This window comes from Dysidea avara, chromosome 4, assembly GCF_963678975.1.
Source record: "Dysidea avara chromosome 4, odDysAvar1.4, whole genome shotgun sequence".
Classification (NCBI taxonomy): Eukaryota; Metazoa; Porifera; class Demospongiae; order Dictyoceratida; family Dysideidae; genus Dysidea; species Dysidea avara.
Window position 1 is genome coordinate 11,221,937 of NC_089275.1, and position 20,986 is coordinate 11,242,922.

Consider the following 20,986-nt stretch of genomic DNA (forward strand, 5'->3'; position numbering starts at 1 on the left):
TGTACCACAGCGTTTGAGTGCCGAGTCACTGAGTGATTGATAGTTGGGGCGCGCTGGATTGACATGCAAGGTTGACTGTATATTTTAGTAAAATTACGTTCACGTTGCTATTCTAAAAGTATCGATTGTGGTATACACTTTACAAATCACGCTTGTCCTTTGAACAGCTGCAAAATTCTAGTTTGACTTTTGACTTTCATTTTGACCGAGGACGAAGATCGGACTACAGGATATGTTGGCCCCTTGAGAGGGGCTTCTCCTTGGTTTGTAGTGCTGTGTAACGGGCTGAACATACGTAACTGAAAGCGAAGCGTAGTGGCCACTTCACTTTTGAGTCAGTAATGGATAGCTGGGGCGTACGTTCAGACGAAAACATAAACTCTGGTGCTCCTTTCTCTTGTTGTGTTAGCTTCACCAGATGTAATAAGTAAACAAACAAGTATAAGGAAAAATTAAGCTCGATTAGAGATCATAGACAAAAAGTTGGGGGTCGCCCTCATCTGCAGGGGCTATAGCTACTAGTAGATATTTAATGCCTAATTCAGTCATGGGTATAGACTGAATTGGGGATTAAATGTCCACTAGTATATAGGTATGGATGACCTCCCTTGTTCCCCTACCTTTTCTATGATCCCTAATCGAAGTTAAAATTCCAAATTTTTCAATTTACATCTGGCATGTAGCTAATCATATTAAAACAACTAACAGCCACATCATAACCTCACTTTCGTATAAACGGATCTAAGCAAAATTGTTGTGTATATATGTATATTAAGCTTAAAATTACTCTCTGGAACTCATGTAATTTTATCTTCCTTGTAGACAAGTAAACAGTCCAGCTGATGATACTAAACTTGTCTTGATATCAGATGTATAATTATCTTGTTTAAGCTTTTAACATTGTAGCTAAATTATGTCATTATGATCATTTGGAGCTTATTATTTTTGCGGCCATGATTCAATTAGATCACTACATCACTGATATTGGTTAACATGATCACTTGTAGTACAACATGGTCAGAAAGTTGACATATGCACACACATCCAATTTTGGTGATTTTCAAAAGTAGAGTTTGGAAAAAACATGGTCATGTCTCATTCAAGTCATTGTCATCACTATTATGTTATGCAGCTTCAGTTTTGATTTCCTAATTCAGGTGGCAACATCAAACTGCACAATATTAAAGTGTTTACTTATTTAATTGTGGTCAGTCAATGAATGGTTTATATACTTGAACCAGGTGGAAGGTACCTTCTTCCATCAACATTGTAATAAGAAATAGCTGCTATGATACAGGATAATGGTTTCTGTAGCAGGATTGTTAACTGAAAATAAGTTAATGCGTTCACCTTTTCCCTTCACCTATACAACTTCACCACCATAAAGTGTGCATATAGTTTAACCTATCATACATATAAGGTTAAATGTTTGACTTCAGAATTGTGTAGCTGTGGTTTTACAGATATTTGAACAACAAATGAGCTAGTATATGCAACTTGATGATGGGATATTTTGAATTAGTAGCTCACACACATTTTTCAGAACCTTGGAGCTATACTACAATACTAGTAAGTCATCAATGCGTTCACTATGAGATTTGCTTAACATTATAGAATCAATGAAAATGCCATGCCTAGTAAAACATCATCCAATTATTATTGATCGTGCTTTGATAAGCTATTTACATTAGAGATGATATAACTATATAAAGTTTAACGTAAGATGTTTGTACATAAGTAGAGGTGTTGTAAATAGCCTGCTTAAAGTTTAATTACAAAAATTAATAATTGATTGAAGTAAATAATGGTTGGCCATGAAACTCTTCACAGTTTATATAAGGTAAAACTCCTATGAACAGTAAACGATTAAGTGTAGTGCCAACAACATCATTGACAGCTGTCAGAGTATTGTGTTCACTTAGGAATTTGTATGCCTTACAGAATCGGACTCTTCCTCTGGATAAGTAAGTTCTTAGCATGTTTCTAATTTCTGTATTGGTTATATTTGGGCATTTCTCCAGTAGTAGGGCAACGGCTCCAGTGACTATTGGAGAACTCTGAGAAGTTCCTGTTCGAAACCTTTGACATGTGTTACATTCATCTCCATCATTAGCTGTTGAGTTGTAACAGGAGATGTTAGGGATACATATATCACTGCTGAAAACGCTATAGCCGGGAGCAAACACATCCACACATGATCCCATGTTGGTGATTAAACTTCTACCTTTAAATTCACCCATCAATGCATTATCATTCATGTCAGTAGCAGCTACATTGATAACACCATTGTAACCTGCTGGATAAACTTTACAGGAGTCATAGTCTAGTTTTCTAAAGTCATCACGACCATTTCCAGCAGAAGCTGCGACTACTACGCCATCATCTATTAATTCTTTCACAAATTTGCTAACACTAGCCATTATTGCACTTCCAGCAAGGGACATATTAATGATGGCTCGGGTTTCATTTCTGCTTTTTCTATGTTCACGTACACACATTAGTCCATCAAGGAGAGATGCCTCAGAAGCTCGGCCTCTGCAGTTTGCTACTCTAACAGAGAACAACGTCACACTAGTGGCTAGTCCAGTACCATTACCACCAACAAGACCAGCTACATGAGTTCCATGACCATTGCAGTCTTCTCCTTCACGTGTTTCATTGTCTATCTTGTCAATTGGATCACAGCCTGGATAATGAGCTCTACCATTAAATACACTGTGATTATAGTGAATACCAGTGTCCAGTACATATACATCAACTGATTTTCCAGTGTATTGGCTAGCAGTGTAATTCTGATCCAGTGGCAATGCCTGTTGGTCTACTCTATCCAAATGCCATCCTGGCTTGGCAGATGAAGCAGAATCAATTTCAGATACAAATACAATGTATTCATTTTCCTTTACTTCCAAAACTAATTTGTGATGTGTAACCTGCATAGAAACAACAATACCAGCAAACATGTAAAGGAGGCAAAAAATTGAGTAATAGAGTTTCACTTCTACTGATGATGAATGCAAAACCAGTACTTTATGTGTACACAGTTATAGCTCTGAAATAAATGTACCTGCATGTATCTTGCTAGTGGCAAATAATATATTATAACTAATTCTCACCCATTTTAAAGCCTTTTCTGACAGTTTTGCTGATAAGCATTTGATGTTAAGATATTCTGCAATTATCTTTGCTTCAAATTTTGCTCTCCTGTTGGATCTCCCAATCAGCTGCATAACAAAGTGCTGTAGTTGTGCATCAGTTGCACTGTCGTCAAAGTGGACAACATAAGTGCCAGTGTCACGTAAACTTTCATCAGCAGATCTTCTAACTCTTGCAACACCAGAAACATCTTGGAATATGACACAGCCAATGATCAGTGTAAAAATTAGGCTCTGGCAATATCTCATTGTTGAACTGCAAAGAATATGCATAAGTTGCCAGCTACTTCTTAACTCTGAGTAGTCGTAGTAGAGGTTGTTAATCAGCAATGTCTCCAGTGTGATTGATGTATACTGTACTCCAACAAGTCCTTTTATAGTGCACAATGTTATACCGCATGGCTTCCTGGTCCAATCCCAGGAAGATTGAATCACTAGAAAGTTGTTAAATGTTAATGCAAGCAAGTGAAGATTATTAATTTGGTAGAGTCCCTTAGCTAATACACCCTGTATTATTATGTCAGTATCTGAAACTCAGACATGCATGACAAGTATGTAAGTGTGTCAGCAACCAATCAGCAGCGTAAAAATGTAAATTAGTCAACCAGATGTTAGAGTTGTATGGTTGTATGTAAATGTATTTAAAGCTAATGATGAAATTGATGGCAAGCTTTACTACAACCAGCGTTACTTCACAAATGAAATACTTAACTTTGATAGTAGCCACTTTCATTTTTTGCGTGTATCCTATACATTTTCTCAGAACCAGCTGCAAGCACTGTGGCCAAACACAGACAAACTACTAACAGTTGCTGCTTAATAATAAATAATGATTGTAACATGATTTGACATCACACAAACTTTTTGTAGATACTGGAATTCTGCTTGGAGACATATACCTGAACAGGTATATAAAATGTTGAGATGACAAACATAGTGCATGCTTCACAGTACAAAATTACTTTTGGTGACACAAAACTTTCCATGTCTTTAACTGAATATAGTGAAGCTTTGTCACATTATTCTGCTATGTGAAAGCTTTAAACTGACCAATTGCAAGGTAATAGTTGCCGGATACCTTATTTACAAGATGTGCTGTGATATGTCAAGTCATGATTGTAAGACTGATTTGAAGTTACAAAATAATAAATAATTTGGAAAATGAAGATGATTTGCAGCTGTTTAATACACAGGGTAACTATTATTATTTTTAATTGGATGTGAAACCACTTGATGATCAAGATGCAGGTAATCGTATGTGGTACTTATTAAAAATCTGCAACAACAAACAAACAGTAGCCATTTCAGTGTTCACCTTCACAATATGTACAGCTACAACAGTAGCCTTAGTTGGTCATCATTAATTTAGTACATACCAGAGTCTCTACTGTGTCTGCTGCCATAGCAACTATTGTGAAGAAACTCTACAGCTGTATCATAATTAGCTGTTGATGGAACAGCAGTCACATTCAGAGTAACCCCATTTGTTTGGTTGAGTTGAGTTGTTCAAACACCGTTACACTTGTTCTATATAATAGAAACTACATAGCTACAAGTATATAATTTTCTAACTTCAAAACATGGGTGGAAGGCAGGTTTTCAGCTAATATATGTACCCAGTATAAGTACTACATGATGAAAATGTACATGCTGTCTGTTATAGCCTAACCTGAGCAGTGTTCATGGTGTATATACGTACATGTAACATTTCCACATATCAGCTACAGTAACACATTATAAATGTGATGCGGCGTGTACACAATCAAGTGCGTGAATTTTTCCTGCATGCATTTTAAGAAAATCCAATTTAAATTCAGCAGTGCAAATTTAAATCATATATGATTGAAAACAGGAGGTTGCATTGCATATTGTATACATTTATGGAAATCAGTAGTATTTATGAATATGTTACAGTACCTGGATGTGCTCTATAAATGTACTTCCAATGCACTGATTGACATGTATAGATGAGAGTGTTAAATGTATTATGTTGAGATAGGGACTTGTGATTAAGGTGTAAATACAGGGAGTCAGAAACATGTAACTAAAACTCTAGAATACAGAAAAATCCCCAGACCTGTTGGTGACTGGATCCACAGCAGCATGCCATTTAGGCATGCACCAAGGGAACCACAACAGCTGGGATCTGAAATCTTCTCTGCATTTAACCCATACTTAAATATTAACTTCTGCTATATATTTCTAATACCATTATAACATCTCATCTTCCATCTAGAAACCATTGCAGATATTTCTAATGTTTTGTACCAATATATTATATGTTGCAAGCAGTTTGGTAACAAGCACAACTTCCAAGTAGTTGTTCTAATATGTGTGTTTATGAACAAAATAGAAAATCATGACTGGCTTAATGAAGATATCAAAACCAAAGCCAAAAAATGTTGAAGACATTAGTGACTGGCTGTTAGAAAGCCTGCCATGTTTGCAAAATTCTATTTTGGTAATAAAAACATTGAAACACGTGGGGTAAAATGTTCATGCTACAGAATATATCACCCATAATTATTTTAATGTACACAGTGAATACATTTAAGAAAATGTTTCATAAGATGCTGTAATGAGTTTCCTTATTTTCTGCACATGAGTGAATGTACATACGCATGTGGAAAACATAATTACAAAGCTTAGTTTGGTCTTCATAATATAGACTTTTAACATCGTAGTTATAGAGATAATTCAGTACGTACACTCCAATATACTGTAACTCTAAGTATAATTATGTTATTTGTACACATAAAGCTCCAACATTCCACACCTCTTTTGCATGGTCTTCATAACAGAGAAGTAATCCTGGTTGTCCAGTATTGTCACTAAATTGGAACATTGCCATTAATGTGTTATTGGTTCACCCAGATAGCATTACCTTGATTGCATGAAATACTTGGGATGGATACTGATATTTGGCTGTAATTCAGTAAATTGTTTCAGTCATTAAGAATTCTGTTGAAGAAAATAATTGGCCCTACACTTCAATGTTCAGAAAGGTTTAAATAGCTTATTTATGTCCTTGTATATAGTGGTGTTTGTGTAGGTAAAACAGGCATAAAAGTCTGATTATTAACAATTATGTACGTACAATAGAATTAGATCCCTTTTAAGTTGTCGATGATGTAATGATGATGACTGCAATGCACATCTCCTTTGGTAAGGTATCCTGGGATATTCTGACATGTATACACAGAAATATCCAAAGATACGTAATGACAAATGTAGCTACCGCTTCAGGAAAGTATCTGCATGGAGAGTAGAGAAACCACCAGGGATAATCTGACATACACAGGCAAGATGATCAGTGAAGAGGGAACTCTTTACAAAAGTGTCCTAGGAATTCTGGGAAAGCCTGATATAATGGAAAGTAATTTGAGGAAGCGCAAACAAGGTAGGGATGTACACAAGCAGGATGATCACTTGATCAGTGACAAGGGATCCCTTTACAAAAGTACTGTATTCTGCCTGGGATACCCTGATATAATGGAAAGTAATTTGAGAAAGTATATGTGTATGGTGGGTTGTTGCTCAGTTGTCATGAGATACGTATGTTTGTTTAGTACAATAGAGTACACTGGGAATGCACAGAAGATTTTTTCATGACTGCATAAGGGAATGAACCTATGTACATATGTATGAAAATGGTTTTTAATATACAAAACTAGAACTAGGCCTTGAAACAGAGTAGTCCATTTTACATTTTATACTGATCTGAAACCATACTGTAGCTATGTTGCTATACACATGTACATATACAAATTTGCAACCTGACCATCACCCTTTGCAAAACTTAGTTGGAAGATACAGTACAATAGGGGCTAAAAGGGAGCTAGTTATGGCCGACAGGCTAGCTGTAGGCTAGTTTTAAACTGTGATGATGTGAAAGTTAGACTATAGCTAATAGCAAGCTGCATCACAGAATACAGTAGCATAAGCTCAAAATTATGTATACTGCAGTATTTGTGCATTATTCTTCAATCCATATAATTCTGTGCCAGCAAATAAAATGTTACAGCATTATTAACCAGTCCTGAGAAAGGGAACACCTTGCCATATAACTGAATCAGTCACATCTTAATTCATATAGAACTTAATTCATAATAGAACATAATACTGGAAATATTGTACGTAATAATAGAAGGTTTCTGTGATTTCAATAGAAATAGTGATTCAGAAGACAATGCTGCTTGTTAGACCAACAGGCTATACAAATTGTTTCAGGAAGCTTTCCAATATTGTTTACAAATAGAGAGAATCATTTTAGCTGTCTATACACACTATACATGTTTGTTGAACAAGAGATTAGCCATGTGGAACTGAACAGACATAATATTGATTGCAATCGGCTGTAACAGTTTGTATAAAATTGATATAACTCTGGTTGTTGCATTACGTGGCTAACAGTTGTTGCAACCAATGCATTGGAACTGTAAATATTATAAATATCATTGTTGATCCATGTAGTTAAAGTTAATTTATGGTCACCTAGCTGTCAAATTAGAGTCCATTGTGTCATACCACCCAATACATCAGTATTATTGCAAAATTGCACATCTTTAATGAGTAAATGAATGAAACAATGTATATACGTATCATAACAGTGTACACCTACAATGCCTAGGTAACCTGCAGGCACCTCCCTTACTGCAGCATACTTACATTCTTTTGTACCATTTTAATTAAGAAAACCTGTATAATTTTATGCACAAATTTTTATTAGAAGTTGAAGTAGTGAATACGGTTTGGTACAAAAGAGTTTGATAATTGTTTTGTCATCGATGTATACTAGCTATCTGTAAAATAATGATGCTTTAAAGTATATTTGATAATAGAAGCCAAAATGTGGCACCATCGATATCATTACACTATGCTACAGATAGTTTAATAAGGTTGGGTACTAAATATATGTATGTTATCGTGTAGTATAGGACACGCAAATGGTGTTGGTGAATGAATTCTTTGTTTCCAATGTTGTGTAGGACATTGGAAGGAATTAACTTATTTTTGTCTATCACAAATTAAACTTAGTTTATCAATGACAAAGTTTGGTGGAGACTAAATAGCGCATGTTTACTTTCATGTAGTTGTGTTTCACATAGGGCTGTGTGATATTGAAAAAGCCTATATCTAAGTTTTGATAACAAAAAAAATTTTATCGCAATAACGATATCTCGATAATGTAGTATTGTACTTTACAAGCACAGTTTGTGTATAATAACAATTGTTTAAGGCTAGCATCTCTCGGAAAATCATCCTTTTAGCATTACCACAGTTGATTGTGACCTTAATCACAAGAGTACCATCTGCCTGCTTTTAGTATCTTGAAATATCAATAATAGAAAATTCATTATCTTTATCAAGATAATGACTTTATTTATCGCACAGCTCTAGTTTCAAACATATTGCCTAAAGTTGATTTAGATTGCATGCTATAAAGATATGCATGCATAAAGCTTGCATTACTGTATAATATTACTGGTTCATTGCTATTATATAGGGGATATGTGGATAGTGTCACTGATGTGTGTGTACATGGCCTTACGTAATCATCTGTACATGCTCTATCTTCATGTAAACATGCAATTGTTTACAAATAGTATTGCGTGGGTTTATGCAGCATTGGTGTGTATGCAATAAATTTACATTAATAGTCAGTGAGATAATGAATGCAGTCAAAGAGATAAATATCAAATTCAATCGATTAATTGCCTGGTAAGTTAAAGTGTATCATTGCTCTTTGTGGTACTCTAATAGAACAGTCATAAAGTTGATTCGACTGCCTTAGAATTATGTCACTAGAGTGTGTTGCACCTCTATGCAAACCTTACCATTATTTTCCCACCCATAAATATGTTGAAAATATGTAACATACATAATGAAGTTTTCTTAGTTGATTTTTATACTGTTAGCACAAATAACCACCTTAATTTTCCATTAGTATCAGGGACTGCTACATGAAACACCAGGGCTCACAGGAATTGAATGAGGGGTGAACCACCTGTACATATTGGGAGGCCAAAGGGTGGGAAGGGAGGGGGAGGGGGAACTTTGGCAAAGTGGAGTTTGAGGCATATACAATTTAATGATAAGGTTTAAGTATTTTGTATCTTAGACACCATTTCCAAGTGGTTTTAAGGTCACTATGCTGGCTTTTTGGTCAGTTTATTTTCTTGTAAAGGTACATAGAAAGGATTTAACCCATACTACTCAGATGTGAAAATGTATGTAGATTTAACTGCATAATATAACTAGAGAACACTTCTCTCTGACACCTACATCTTGGAATTGGTGTGCTACTCCTTGCCTTCTCCTGAATCTGCCCCCACAATTCAAGAGTATAGTAGCCCCAGTATGGGGAATTTTCAGCAAATGTCCTCCTCCACTTGCTACTTTTCAAGTTACAGCTTTGCAAATACAAGTTATGTGCTCATTGTAATCAAGAGTAACTTCATTGTTATAACAGTATAAGATATATAGGGGTACTCTCTTGAGCTCCTGCTAAGTCCTCTCTAGCTTAATCAGGTATTAAACCGAAATACACATTCCAGATACTCTAGTAGAGCAGTCAATTACTGTTAGAAATGCTGAAGCCATTCAATCACAAGTTATTTCTCTGTAGTATGATATTTAAACTAACAGATGTGTGATATAATAGTGTCTATTTAGAAAATTGTTAGAGACTTAGTCTTAGGTTTCATACATTTCTTCAGTGAATTACTGCCTAAAGGTGTAAATAATATGTATACATCAGACAAACCCCTCAAAGTTATGATACTTTAATCCACTTAATAATTGTGCAAAACCTTTCATGATAAAAAATTTGTGTTCCTTTGATTTAGCTAGCTACACGGAACAAAAATTATAATACATGACTGCTCTATTAGAGTATCTTGATCTTGTGCAAAAGTGTAAAAATATTTTGTATAATTTCTTCATGCAAAAACTGTTTTACAAGGTAGTTTTACTGACGCTAAGTTGGGTTATCAGTTTTAATATTTCTGATAAATCACATATATTTCTTTTATTTACAAATGTTTAGTTTGTCTTTGTTCTTCATGTGGCAGCTGTTTCCATAACCTTGTTTATCATTATTGCTCAAAACTTACAAATACGCAAGCAATAGTTACATAGTTGTATACCCCAATATTCCATTTTCTAGTCCTCAAAGTAGTGTTGTGAATGCATATAATAGTGAAAATTGAAGTTAAAATTTTTGTTGTGTTAAGACAATTGGTGGCATCTTATTATAAGCTAAAGTTTACCATGTTAGGTATGCCACCTGTGAGATACAAGATGAAGATTATAGTAGTACACTTGTATGATATTGAGCATGAAATTGGTACTTAGATTCTGCATGCCATTGATGGTTTACAAATAAACAATTTGTATTTCCAAGGAAACTCTCTTTGTGCAAGGTCGTGTGAAAGCATGTGCGTACATGATATGGTCAACCAATTGTTATCTTTCTCACCATTGTGGTAAAAGCATGTTTATAAGAATATTGATATAAATTTGTTGTTTCTTTGTGATCTTCTTGTAAGCATACAAACTGCTACACCATATAATTGTAGTCACATTCATTTCCTTAGCTACAGTCTCGATGACGTCTATTAACAATAGACACTCCTTGGTTAAATCATGAACTTAAACCTGACAAATCCTATTAGTGTATATACATCATCCATATGTACAAGTATATAAAATGAGCAAGTTGTGGTGTACAGTGTCTACTTGGTTGAGATATATCTGAAGGCAAGCTATACATTTTATGGCACAAGTGACTAGTACACTATGGCATACCTTTATGCTCTTATATACAGTTGATTTTGGATGGAGAATCTCGAACTTATTGTCCATTACTACACAAGGGATTTCAATCCACTAGCTACAATTTTGTAAAATGTGTTTATGCAAAATTGAATGTATTTACAGCACAAGAAAAATGAATTATCAAAGCCATAGTATCCTTAATACCACTTGAATGATGTCAATTGTGTTACCTAGGATACTAATATCTTCAACCATATCATTATCATGTTAATTGAGTTTTTAGCTTGTCAGGCTGATATCATGATTACTATACAGTGCAAAAGACCTTTATATGAGCACTTTGAAATTAACATGCTTGCATAGCTCTTAGCAACGTACTACAGATAGTTGCTTTTCTTGTCTAATGAAAACTTATTGACATTAAAATCATTCCAATGATTTCTTGGCCACCACCTTTGATTTCCAGCCAAACTGTTTTTACCCTAGCTTTTGAAGGCTACATCTATTTCTCACAGTTTAGCCATTTTGGTGTAGATTTACACTAAAACGCTGGATTTCAATTAGCCTAGAAATGTCTGGAATGATGTAAATTTTCATTAGACAGAAAAGCAATGATCTTTTCGGTTTTCTAAAAACTGGACTTCAAAAGTTCAAATGTGGACAATAAAATTTTTTTGCACAACATGATATCATCAGCTTGATGTCTGACAAGTTAACAAAATTGATTAACATAAAAATTGTGTACAATGTTTATGATATGATTGAAGTTGGTAGTGTCCCAGGCAACACAGTTGATATCATTCCGGTGGCCACTATATCATTATAGTTAGTCTTTAGATATGTCTCAGCAAGTAGACACCACACCTGACAGCCTACTCACCTAATACACTTAAATGTACATTAGTACGTTAATTATAAGTGTTAAACTAATGATTTCAGTTGGAAGTAACCGAGGAATGAAAACAGGATGAAAACACATCGAGACTGTTGTGATATGAATACAATTGTATGGCGTAGCAGCAGCTGTTACGCATAGAACAATTAAGATCACAAAGAAACAATAGATTTGTATCAATATTCTTGTGAACACACTTTTACCACAATGATGAGAAAATAACAAGTGGATGACCATAACGTGTAAACGTGGGCTTTCACACGACCTTGTACAAACAGAGTTTCCTTGGTAATACAAATTGTGATTTTGTTCTACATGGTTATTTGTAAACCATCGCCGAGAGAGTTACAGTAACAATTTCATGCTAAACAGTGTACAAGGTACAAGTTAATCTTCTTGTATCTTACAGATGGCATATCTAACATAAAGTTTAGCTTGACTTGCTCATTGCTGATGATGACAATTTTTTGTCCTAAAGTTTCAACCACACAGACATATAAATTACAAAATTAATATGCATTACATATTACATATCTCTCATTTTAATATTACTACTGGACACTTGGCATGCAAAATTAAAATCACTTGTGATTAAACAGCTTCAGTGCTAGGGGGACAGGGACGTATCTAGGAGCTGGCAAGGGGATGGGACACCCACGTAAAGGGTCAGGGAGAGAATTTGTTAGCTATATAATGTTAATGCAGACACACTCTATTAGTTGCATGTGAGTGGTATAAGTGTAGTGTATAGTCAATGTTAAAAATCTTGAAATAAAACAAAGTTAATGCAATGATCTTTCTATTGGAGTAAGTGACTGCTCTATTAGAGTATCTTGATTGTGTATTTTAGTTTCATTAAGCTGGAGAGGTCTGCTTTATACTTTAATGAAGCTGGTTATATCCTTTATACAGTACCACGTATGCATAGCTAGTACTCATAAAGCTGCGACTTGAAAAGTAGGGGAGAACATTAATTTTGCATACTGAATTTGCTCTTAAAACTGGCAAGGGAAGTTGTGCACCAAGGCCAAGATGGAGACAGAACAGCTATACATGACATTAGCATACAATTTCACATCATTATTGCATTGGATATTAACCATTAATGTGTATAATACATTACAACGACTTTACACATCTATCGTGCATGAAATTATTTTGTAGTTATATGCAATTAAGCTGTAGAGGGTTGTTTGTGCCTTCTCCCCTCCTTACTGAAGCCAAATAGCATCAACTGACCAAAAAGCCATAGTGTCCTTACTTGAATGATGTCAGTTGTGTTGCCTAGGATGCAAATAACTTCAGTCATATCATTAACATGCATGTACACATTTAAAATTGATTTTTAACTTGTTTGACACAAGCTGCTGATGATATCACATTTAACAGTGGAAAGAACTTTGTAAAAGACAACTTTGACATTATAGTTTCCACATTGTGAACATTTGGTGTGTTTTTATTGAAGGTTACATGTGTATGCATCCACAGCTTGGCTATTTTAGTGTGGTGGGGACTATATATATGTAACTGAATTTGACAAAACAAGGCTTCGACGCACAAAGCTTTGTTAGGAGATATGGCGATTTTAAGGAATCATTGTGTAATAACTTCCCAGTGCCTACAGCTGTGCAAACAAAATTTGCACCAATTGTTCATCTGTTCACTAGCTATCACTGAGTGGGTGTATACATTTCTGATACCCAAAATTTGCCCTGTTTTGAGCAGCTTTTTTCGAGCGGGTAATAATATCACAGATGGTAGTAATAGGGTGGGAGGGTGGGGGTGGACGGTAGTAATAGGGTGGGAGGGTGGGGGTGGACGGTGGTCTTAATATACGGGTATAAAATGGAGTAAGAAGACGATTGGAATCCAGAGGCCAAGTTTGGGCTGTCCATGGCCCTCAAATTACTCCAAATTGACTGAGAACACTATTGGCGAGCTCTCTGTGAAGTCCCAGCTCACTACACACCATTATCACAAAGCCATGACCATTTAATGGTGCCAATCTCACACTCGTAGCTTTGACAGGGTCGGAAGAAAGCTGCTACAGAAACCAGACTTGCCAGTGCTGAAGGAAGTACAGTGTGAAATATGATAGTGTATTAGACCAGCAATCCATTTCTGGTAAAATCGTAAGTTTGATTTTGTGTGTGTGGAAGCCTTGTTATGTGAAATCCGGTCACATATATATATCTAATCCAAAACAGCCAAGCTGTAAAAAAAGTGTGCGGCCCTCAGAAAGGCTATGGTGAAAAAAGATGTGAAATCCAAGGTGGCGGCCAAGAAATGGCTGTGATGGTAGGTTAATGGTAAAAATTTTAATAATGACAATTTAGGTAAATTTTGTGATGCGGCACAAAAATTCACCTGAATTTTCGTTATTAAAATTTTTACCATTAACCTACCATCACAGCCATTTCTTGGCCGCCACCTTGGATTTCACATCTTTTTTCACCATAGCCTTTCTGAGGGCCGCACACTTTTTTTACAGCTTGGCTGTTTTGGATTAGATTTCATTTCTTTTTGTATTTGTATACCCCAAAGCCGGCCTATGGCCAGCTTTGGGACTTTTTTAACCTATGTTTTTTTTCTTTACTACAGGAAGAAGAAAAGATGAAGTAGATGTACTTTAAATATTTTATCAGTAAATGTACAAATTATATATATATACTGTATAATACATATGTGACCGGATTTGCAAAAAGGGGTCTTCCACACACATCCAATTTGCCAACTTTGACAATTGATAACTTCAGATTGGAAAGAGCTATTGCCTTGAATTTTGGGAAGTGGTGAGCACCACTATAGCTGAATACATGGTGAAATTTCAGGTTAATATGTTACTTGAACGCTGAGTTATGGTCTCCAACGGTTACAGAATTGGATGTGTGTGGAAGACCCCTTTTCGCAAATCCGGTCACATAATATTATATTGATTACAGAAATCTCCATGGTGGTTTCTTTGTAACTGAACACTCTACAAGGTGACTTCTTCTAATTGCTCTCTCTATAGGGTGAATTGTTTGTAGCTGAACGATCTACAAGGTAACTTCTTCTAGCTGATCTCTCTACAGGGTGATGTGTTTGTAGCTGAATTCTGTATAGGTGATTTGTTTGTAGCTGAGCTCTTTACAGAATGGTTTCTTTGTAGCTGAACTCTCTAAAAGGTAACTTCTTCTAACTGATCTTTCTACAGGGCAATTTGTTTCTGGCAGAATTTTCTACAGGGTGATTTCTTTGCAGCTGAACTCTCTACATGGTGGTTTCTTTGTAGCTGAACTCTCTACAAGGTAATTTCTTCTAGCTGATCTCTCTACAGGGAGATTTGTTTGTAGCTGAACTATCTACAAGGTAACTTCTTATAGCTGATCTCTCTACAGGGTGATTTGTTCGTAGTTGAATTCTGTACAGGTGATTTGTTTGCAGCTGAGCTCTTTACAAAATGGTTTCTTTGTAGCTGAACTTTCTCCAAGGTAACTTCTTCTAACTGATCTTTCTACAGGGTGATTTGTTTGTAGCTGAACTATCTACAAGGTAATTTCTTCTAGCTGATCTCTCTACAGGGTGATTTGTTTGTAGCTGAATTCTGTACAAGTGATTTGTTTGCAGCTGAGCTCTTTACAGAATGGTTTCTTTGTAGCTGAACTCTCTACAGGGTGATTTGTTTGTAGCTGAAATCCCTACAAGGTAACTTCTTCTAGCTGATCTTTCTACAGGGCGATGTGTTTGTAGCTGAGTTCTCTACAGGGTGTTTGTTTGCAGCTGAATTCTCTACATGGTGGTTTCTTTATAGCTGAACTCTCTACAAGGTGACTACTTCTAGCTGATCTCTCTACAGGGTGATTTGTTTGTAGCTGAACTCTCTACAGGTGATTTGTTTGTAGCTGAACTCTCTACAAGGCGATACTTCTAGGTGATCTCTCTACAAGATTCCTTGTTTCTAACTGAACTCTCAACAGGGTGATCTGTTCATAGCTGAACTTTCTACTGGGTGATTTGTTTGCAGCTGAACTCTCTAAATGGTGGTTTCTTTGTAGCTGAACTCTCTACAACGTGACTTCTTTCTAGCTGAACTCTCTACAAGGTGACTTGTTTCTAGCTGATCTCTCTACAGGGTGACTTGTTTCTAGCTGAACTCTCTACAGGTGATTTGTTTGTAGCTGAACTCTCTACATGGTGGTTTCGTTGTAGCTGAACTCTCTACAAGGTAACTTCTAGCTGATCTTTTTACACTGCATATTTGTTTGTAGCTGAGTTCTCTACAGGGTGATTTGTTTGCAGCTGAACTCTCTACATGGGAGTTTCATTGTAGCTGAACTCTCTACAATGTGACTTCTTCTAGCTGAACTCTCTACAGGGTGACTTTTTTCTAGCTGAACTCTCTATAGGTGATTTGTTTGCAGCTGAACTCTCTACATGGTGGTTTCTTTGTAGCTGAACTCTCTACATGGTGGTTTCTTTGTAGCTGAACTCTCTACAAGGTAACTTCTTCTAGCCGATATTTCTACAAGGTGATTGAGTTTTTTGCAGCTGAACTCTTTACATGGTGGTTGCTTTGTAGCTGAACTCTCTAAAAGGTAACTTCTTCTAGCTGAACTCTCTACAGGATGATTTGTTTGCAGCTGAACTCTCTACGTGGTAGTTTCTTTGTAGCTGAACTCTCTACAATGTGACTTCTTCTAGCTGAACTCTCTACTGGGTGACTTGTTTTTAGCTGACCTCTCTACAGGGTGACTTCTTTCTAGCTGAACTCTCTACAGGTGATTTGTTTGCAGCTGAACTCTCTACATGGTGGTTTCTTTGTAGCTGAACTCTCTACAAGGTAACTTCTTCTAACTGATCTTCCTACAGGGTGATTTGCTTGTAGCTGAATTCTCTACATGGTGATTTATTTGCAGCTTAACTCTCTACAAGGTGACTTCTTCTAGCTGAACTCTCAACAGAGTGATTGATTTTTTTTGCAGCTGAACTCTCTACATGGTGGTTTCTTTGTAACTGAACTCTCTACAGGGTGATTTGTTTGTAGCTGAACTCTCTACAGGGTGATTTGTTTGTAGCTGAACTCTCTACAGGGTGATCTGTTCATAGCTGAACTCCCTATAAGGTAACTTCTTCTAGCTAATCTTTCTACAGGACGATTTGTTTGTAGCTGAGTTCTCTACATGGTGATTTGTTTGCAGCTGAACTCTACATGGTAGTTTCTTTGTAGCTCTACAATGTGACTTCTTCTAGCTGAACTCTCTACAAGGTGACTTGTTTCTAGCTGATCTCTCTACAGGGTGACTTGTTTCTAGCTGAACTCTCTACAGGTGATTTGTTTGCAGCTGAACTCTCTACATGGTTTATTTCTTTGTAACTGAACTCCCTGCAAGGTGACTTCTTCTAGCTGATCTCTCTACAGGGAGATTTGTTTGTAGCTTAACTCTCTACAGGTGATTTGTTTGCAGCTGAACTCTCTACATGATGGTTTCTTTGTAGCTGAACTCTCTACAAGGTAATTTCTTCTAGCTGATCTCTCTACAGGCCGATTTGTTTGTAGCTGAACTCTCTACATGATGGTTTCTTTGTAGCTGAACTCTCTACAAGGTGATTTCTTCTATAGCTGATCTTTCTACAGGATGATTTGTTTGTAGTTGAACTCTCTACATGATAGTTTCTTTGTAGCTGAACTCTCTACAAGGTGATTTCTTCAATAGCTGATCTTTCTACAGGGTGATTTGTTTGTACCTGAACTATCTACATGATGGTTTCTTTGTAGCTGAACTCTCTACAAGGTAACTTCTTCTAGCTGATCTCTCTACAGGACAATTTGTTTGTACCTGAACTCTCACATGATTGTTTCTTTGAAGCTGAACTCTCTACAAGGTGATTTCTTCTAGCTGATCTTTCTACAGGGTGATTTGTTTGTAGCAGAACTCTCTACAAGGAAACTTCTTCTAGCTGATCTCTCTACAGGGAGATTTGTTTGTAGCTGAACTCTCTATACATGATTTGTTTGCGGCTGAATTCTCTACATGATGGTTTCTTTGTAGCTGAACTCTCTACAAGGTAACTTCTTCTAGCTGATCTCTTTACAGGGTGAATTGTTTGTAGCTGAACGATCTACAAGGTAACTTCTTCTAACTGATCTCTCTACAGGGTGATTTGTCTGTAGCTGAACTCTCTACAAGGAAACCTCTTTTAACTGAGCTCTGTACAGGGTGAATTGTTTGTAGCCGAACTATCTACAAGGTAACTTCTTCTAACTGATCTCTCTACAGGATGATTTGTTTGTAGCTGAACTATCTACAAGGTAACTTCTTCTAGCTGATCTCTCTACAGGGTGATTTGTTTGTAGCTGAATTCTGTATAGGTGATTTGTTTGCAGCTGAGCTCTTTACAGAATGGTTTCTTTGTAGCTGAACTCTCCACAAGGTAACTTCTTCTAGCTGATGTATCTACAGGGTCACTAGTTTGTAGCTGAATTCTCTACATGGTGGTTTCTTTGTAACTGAACTATCTATAAGGTGACATCTTCTAGCTGATCTTTCAACAAGGTGATTTGTTTGTAACTAAACTCTCTACAAGAAAACTTCTTCTAACTGATGTCTGAACAGGGTGAAATGTTTGTAGCTGAACTCTCTACACGGTAATTTGTTTGTAGCTGATCTCTATACAGGTTACTTATTTCTAACTGATCTCTTGAATTCTGTTCAGGGTGACTGCTCTATTAGGATGACTGCTCTATTAGAGTATCTCGATCTCGCACTTGCTACACCAAGTTGGATTTCGTGTTATAACTCCGTGGCTTTAAGTCTGATTCTTCTACACCATTGAAGAGCCTTTCTAAGATGATAACTCCATCTGTACAGCGATTTTCAAAGCATTACCCCAAGTGGTTTATCTGGTAGGCGTGGCAAGCATAATAATAATAATAATAAAATTAAAAAATTAAAAATTAGCTAATCTCGATTGCGTAATTGTTACACACTGTTGATTTTTTCGCTGTATCTTCCTGGTTTTTAGCTCGATTTCTTTCAAACCACAAAAGGTTTGAGGTTCAATAGTTAACCTATTCACCCACCGATTTCAGCTTCTTCCCATACGCGGTTTACCCTGTAGGCGTGACAACATATTTGTGTTATTTTTCGTGCATAATCGCTCATAACTCTTTTCCTGTTTATGGTATTCCAGCCAAAGTTGGTACAGAGATGCGCCTTTATACCCCCCTTCTGTGTGCCAAATTTCAAGGCAATCGGATATCGCGTTCGCGTTTTATAGCAGTTTTTGTAAGTGTGCGAAAAGAGGAAGAAAAATAAGAAGAAAAAAAAAACGAAGAAACTAAGCCAATTTTTGAAGTCGCATATCTCAGGAATGCCTGAAGCGATTTCGCTTAAATTTGGAATGTGGAGTACTGAAGTTGGCGGAAATGTACACAGCAAAATTTGTCTTGTTTCATCAAGGCAGCACAGAGCTACGGAGGTGCGAATATTGCGTTTTCTTTCTTCCTGTCAATATACTCACGGGGTTGCGCGCCGGCTTCTTGGGCCGCACGACACACTACCGTGTGTCTTGATATATATGCAAGTATCTTAAGTTTCAAATGTACACATTAAAAAGTTCTTTCCAATGTGTAATTGATATTATCATACGTATCTGCTTGTGTCAGACAAGTTAAAAAGTCATTCAACATAAAATAAGTATAATAATATATTATGTTAATGAATGTTTGAAGTTGTTTGTGTCCAAGGCAACGCAAGTGACATCATTTTAAGGCCACTAAGGGTATTCAATCAGTTTTTTCTTATAAGATACACTTGTACAAGTACAAAAATTAGCTTAATTAGGTTACCTACATCTGCAGATCTATAGCGGACATAATTTGGTAAAAGTAAGGAAACAATGGAGTTCGATCCGCCTACACCTGCAAATGCATGAGTGGACATTAATTTGGCAAAAGTAAGGAAACAAGGAGTTCGCCTACACCTGCAAATACACGAGTGAACATTTAATTCGTAGTCATGGGATTAAAAATGTCCCCTATAGTATATTGAAGTGTATTATGTGACCTCCTTTGTTTTGTTACTATGATCCCAAGTCAAACTTAAAATTGCTAAGCTTTCCTTGTAGCTACTTGTTGTTTGCTATTTTGCAGTGATGGTTCTAGATTAGACCTATTCTAAATGTTGCTTTTCAACAAGCTATCCCAGGGTTATGAGCACCCTTAGCATTGACATATTAAAAGTGCTAGCTATATAAACTAATAGCTAATTGATCAATTTGTAAATCAGTGAGCAGGAGACACCTGACCATCAGCTATAGTGCAGAGTCAAGTGCTCTTGACAGCCTTAATGTGATTTATCCTTTCAATATTGCTTTGCTCACTAGGGGAGAAACTTCACTGTTGAAATTTATATGAAATTTGTTGGAAACATGAAACGTAAAATTTATATTTGAGGCCACATAAACTTAATTATTAGTTTCTCATCCTCCTGTACTCAAAATAGCAGTGTGGGAGGGAGGATTTTTATTTTATAGCTGAATTAGCTAGCTAAAATGACTCAAAATGCAATTTTCTTATAGACTGATCCACCTAGATACCAACTATAAAAGGTACTAATTGGCCTCTCTTAGCCACCAGTGGTGCAAAAAACGGCGATGCGGGCGGGATATCATGGCCTATGGCCAAATTTCAAATAACTACTGTTTCCAAAATGAATGACTCCTTGCGTGCATTGTACGTATAATGTCAGGCTATGGGCGTAGAAAGCAGAGGGGCCATGCCTCCCCTCCTCCACACACACACACCAGGCCCGTAGCCAGGGACTTGAAAGGAGGGTTCTTTTTGACCAAAAGTGGACCTTTAGTAAAGGTCCAAATATTGTGACTGTTCTATTAGAGTGGTTGACTGCTCTATTAGAGTATCTCGATCTTGCATTGCATTTAATCCATGCAATGAATGAGTTACTCGAAGCGCTTAATTTAGTTTCTTATTAGTGGTATCTAGTAAACTGTAGCTAATGGACTTTTGCTCCTGAAAATTTGGACTTGTATACCAAAAATTGTGGACCTTTTTTCCAAGAGGGCGGTTCTTCAGAACCCCCCGAACTTCCCCCCCCCCCCCTGGCTACGGGCCTGCACACACACACACACACGCTAGCTAGCTATTCTCTTAAGTTAG

At 36.5% G+C, this 20,986-nt stretch overlaps 1 protein-coding gene and 1 long non-coding RNA gene across 2 annotated transcripts; both read right to left on the reverse strand.

Moving 5' to 3' along the window:
* Positions 1-1,642: 1,642 nt before the first annotated feature.
* On the reverse strand, positions 1,643-4,555 carry LOC136253550 (extracellular serine proteinase-like). Its single transcript, XM_066046218.1, has 3 exons — positions 4,529-4,555; positions 3,114-3,506; positions 1,643-2,930 (listed from the first exon to the last, which is right to left on the reverse strand). The coding sequence occupies exons 1-3, from the start codon at positions 4,553-4,555 to the stop codon at positions 1,782-1,784; spliced, it is 1,569 nt and encodes a 522-aa protein (XP_065902290.1). The 3' UTR covers positions 1,643-1,781.
* A 6,117-nt stretch (positions 4,556-10,672) lies between these two features.
* LOC136252031 (uncharacterized) lies at positions 10,673-11,043 on the reverse strand. Its single transcript, XR_010699322.1, has 2 exons — positions 10,962-11,043; positions 10,673-10,918 (listed from the first exon to the last, which is right to left on the reverse strand). It is a non-coding gene; the product is annotated as an uncharacterized lncRNA (long non-coding RNA).
* Between the last annotated feature and the right edge of the window lie 9,943 nt (positions 11,044-20,986).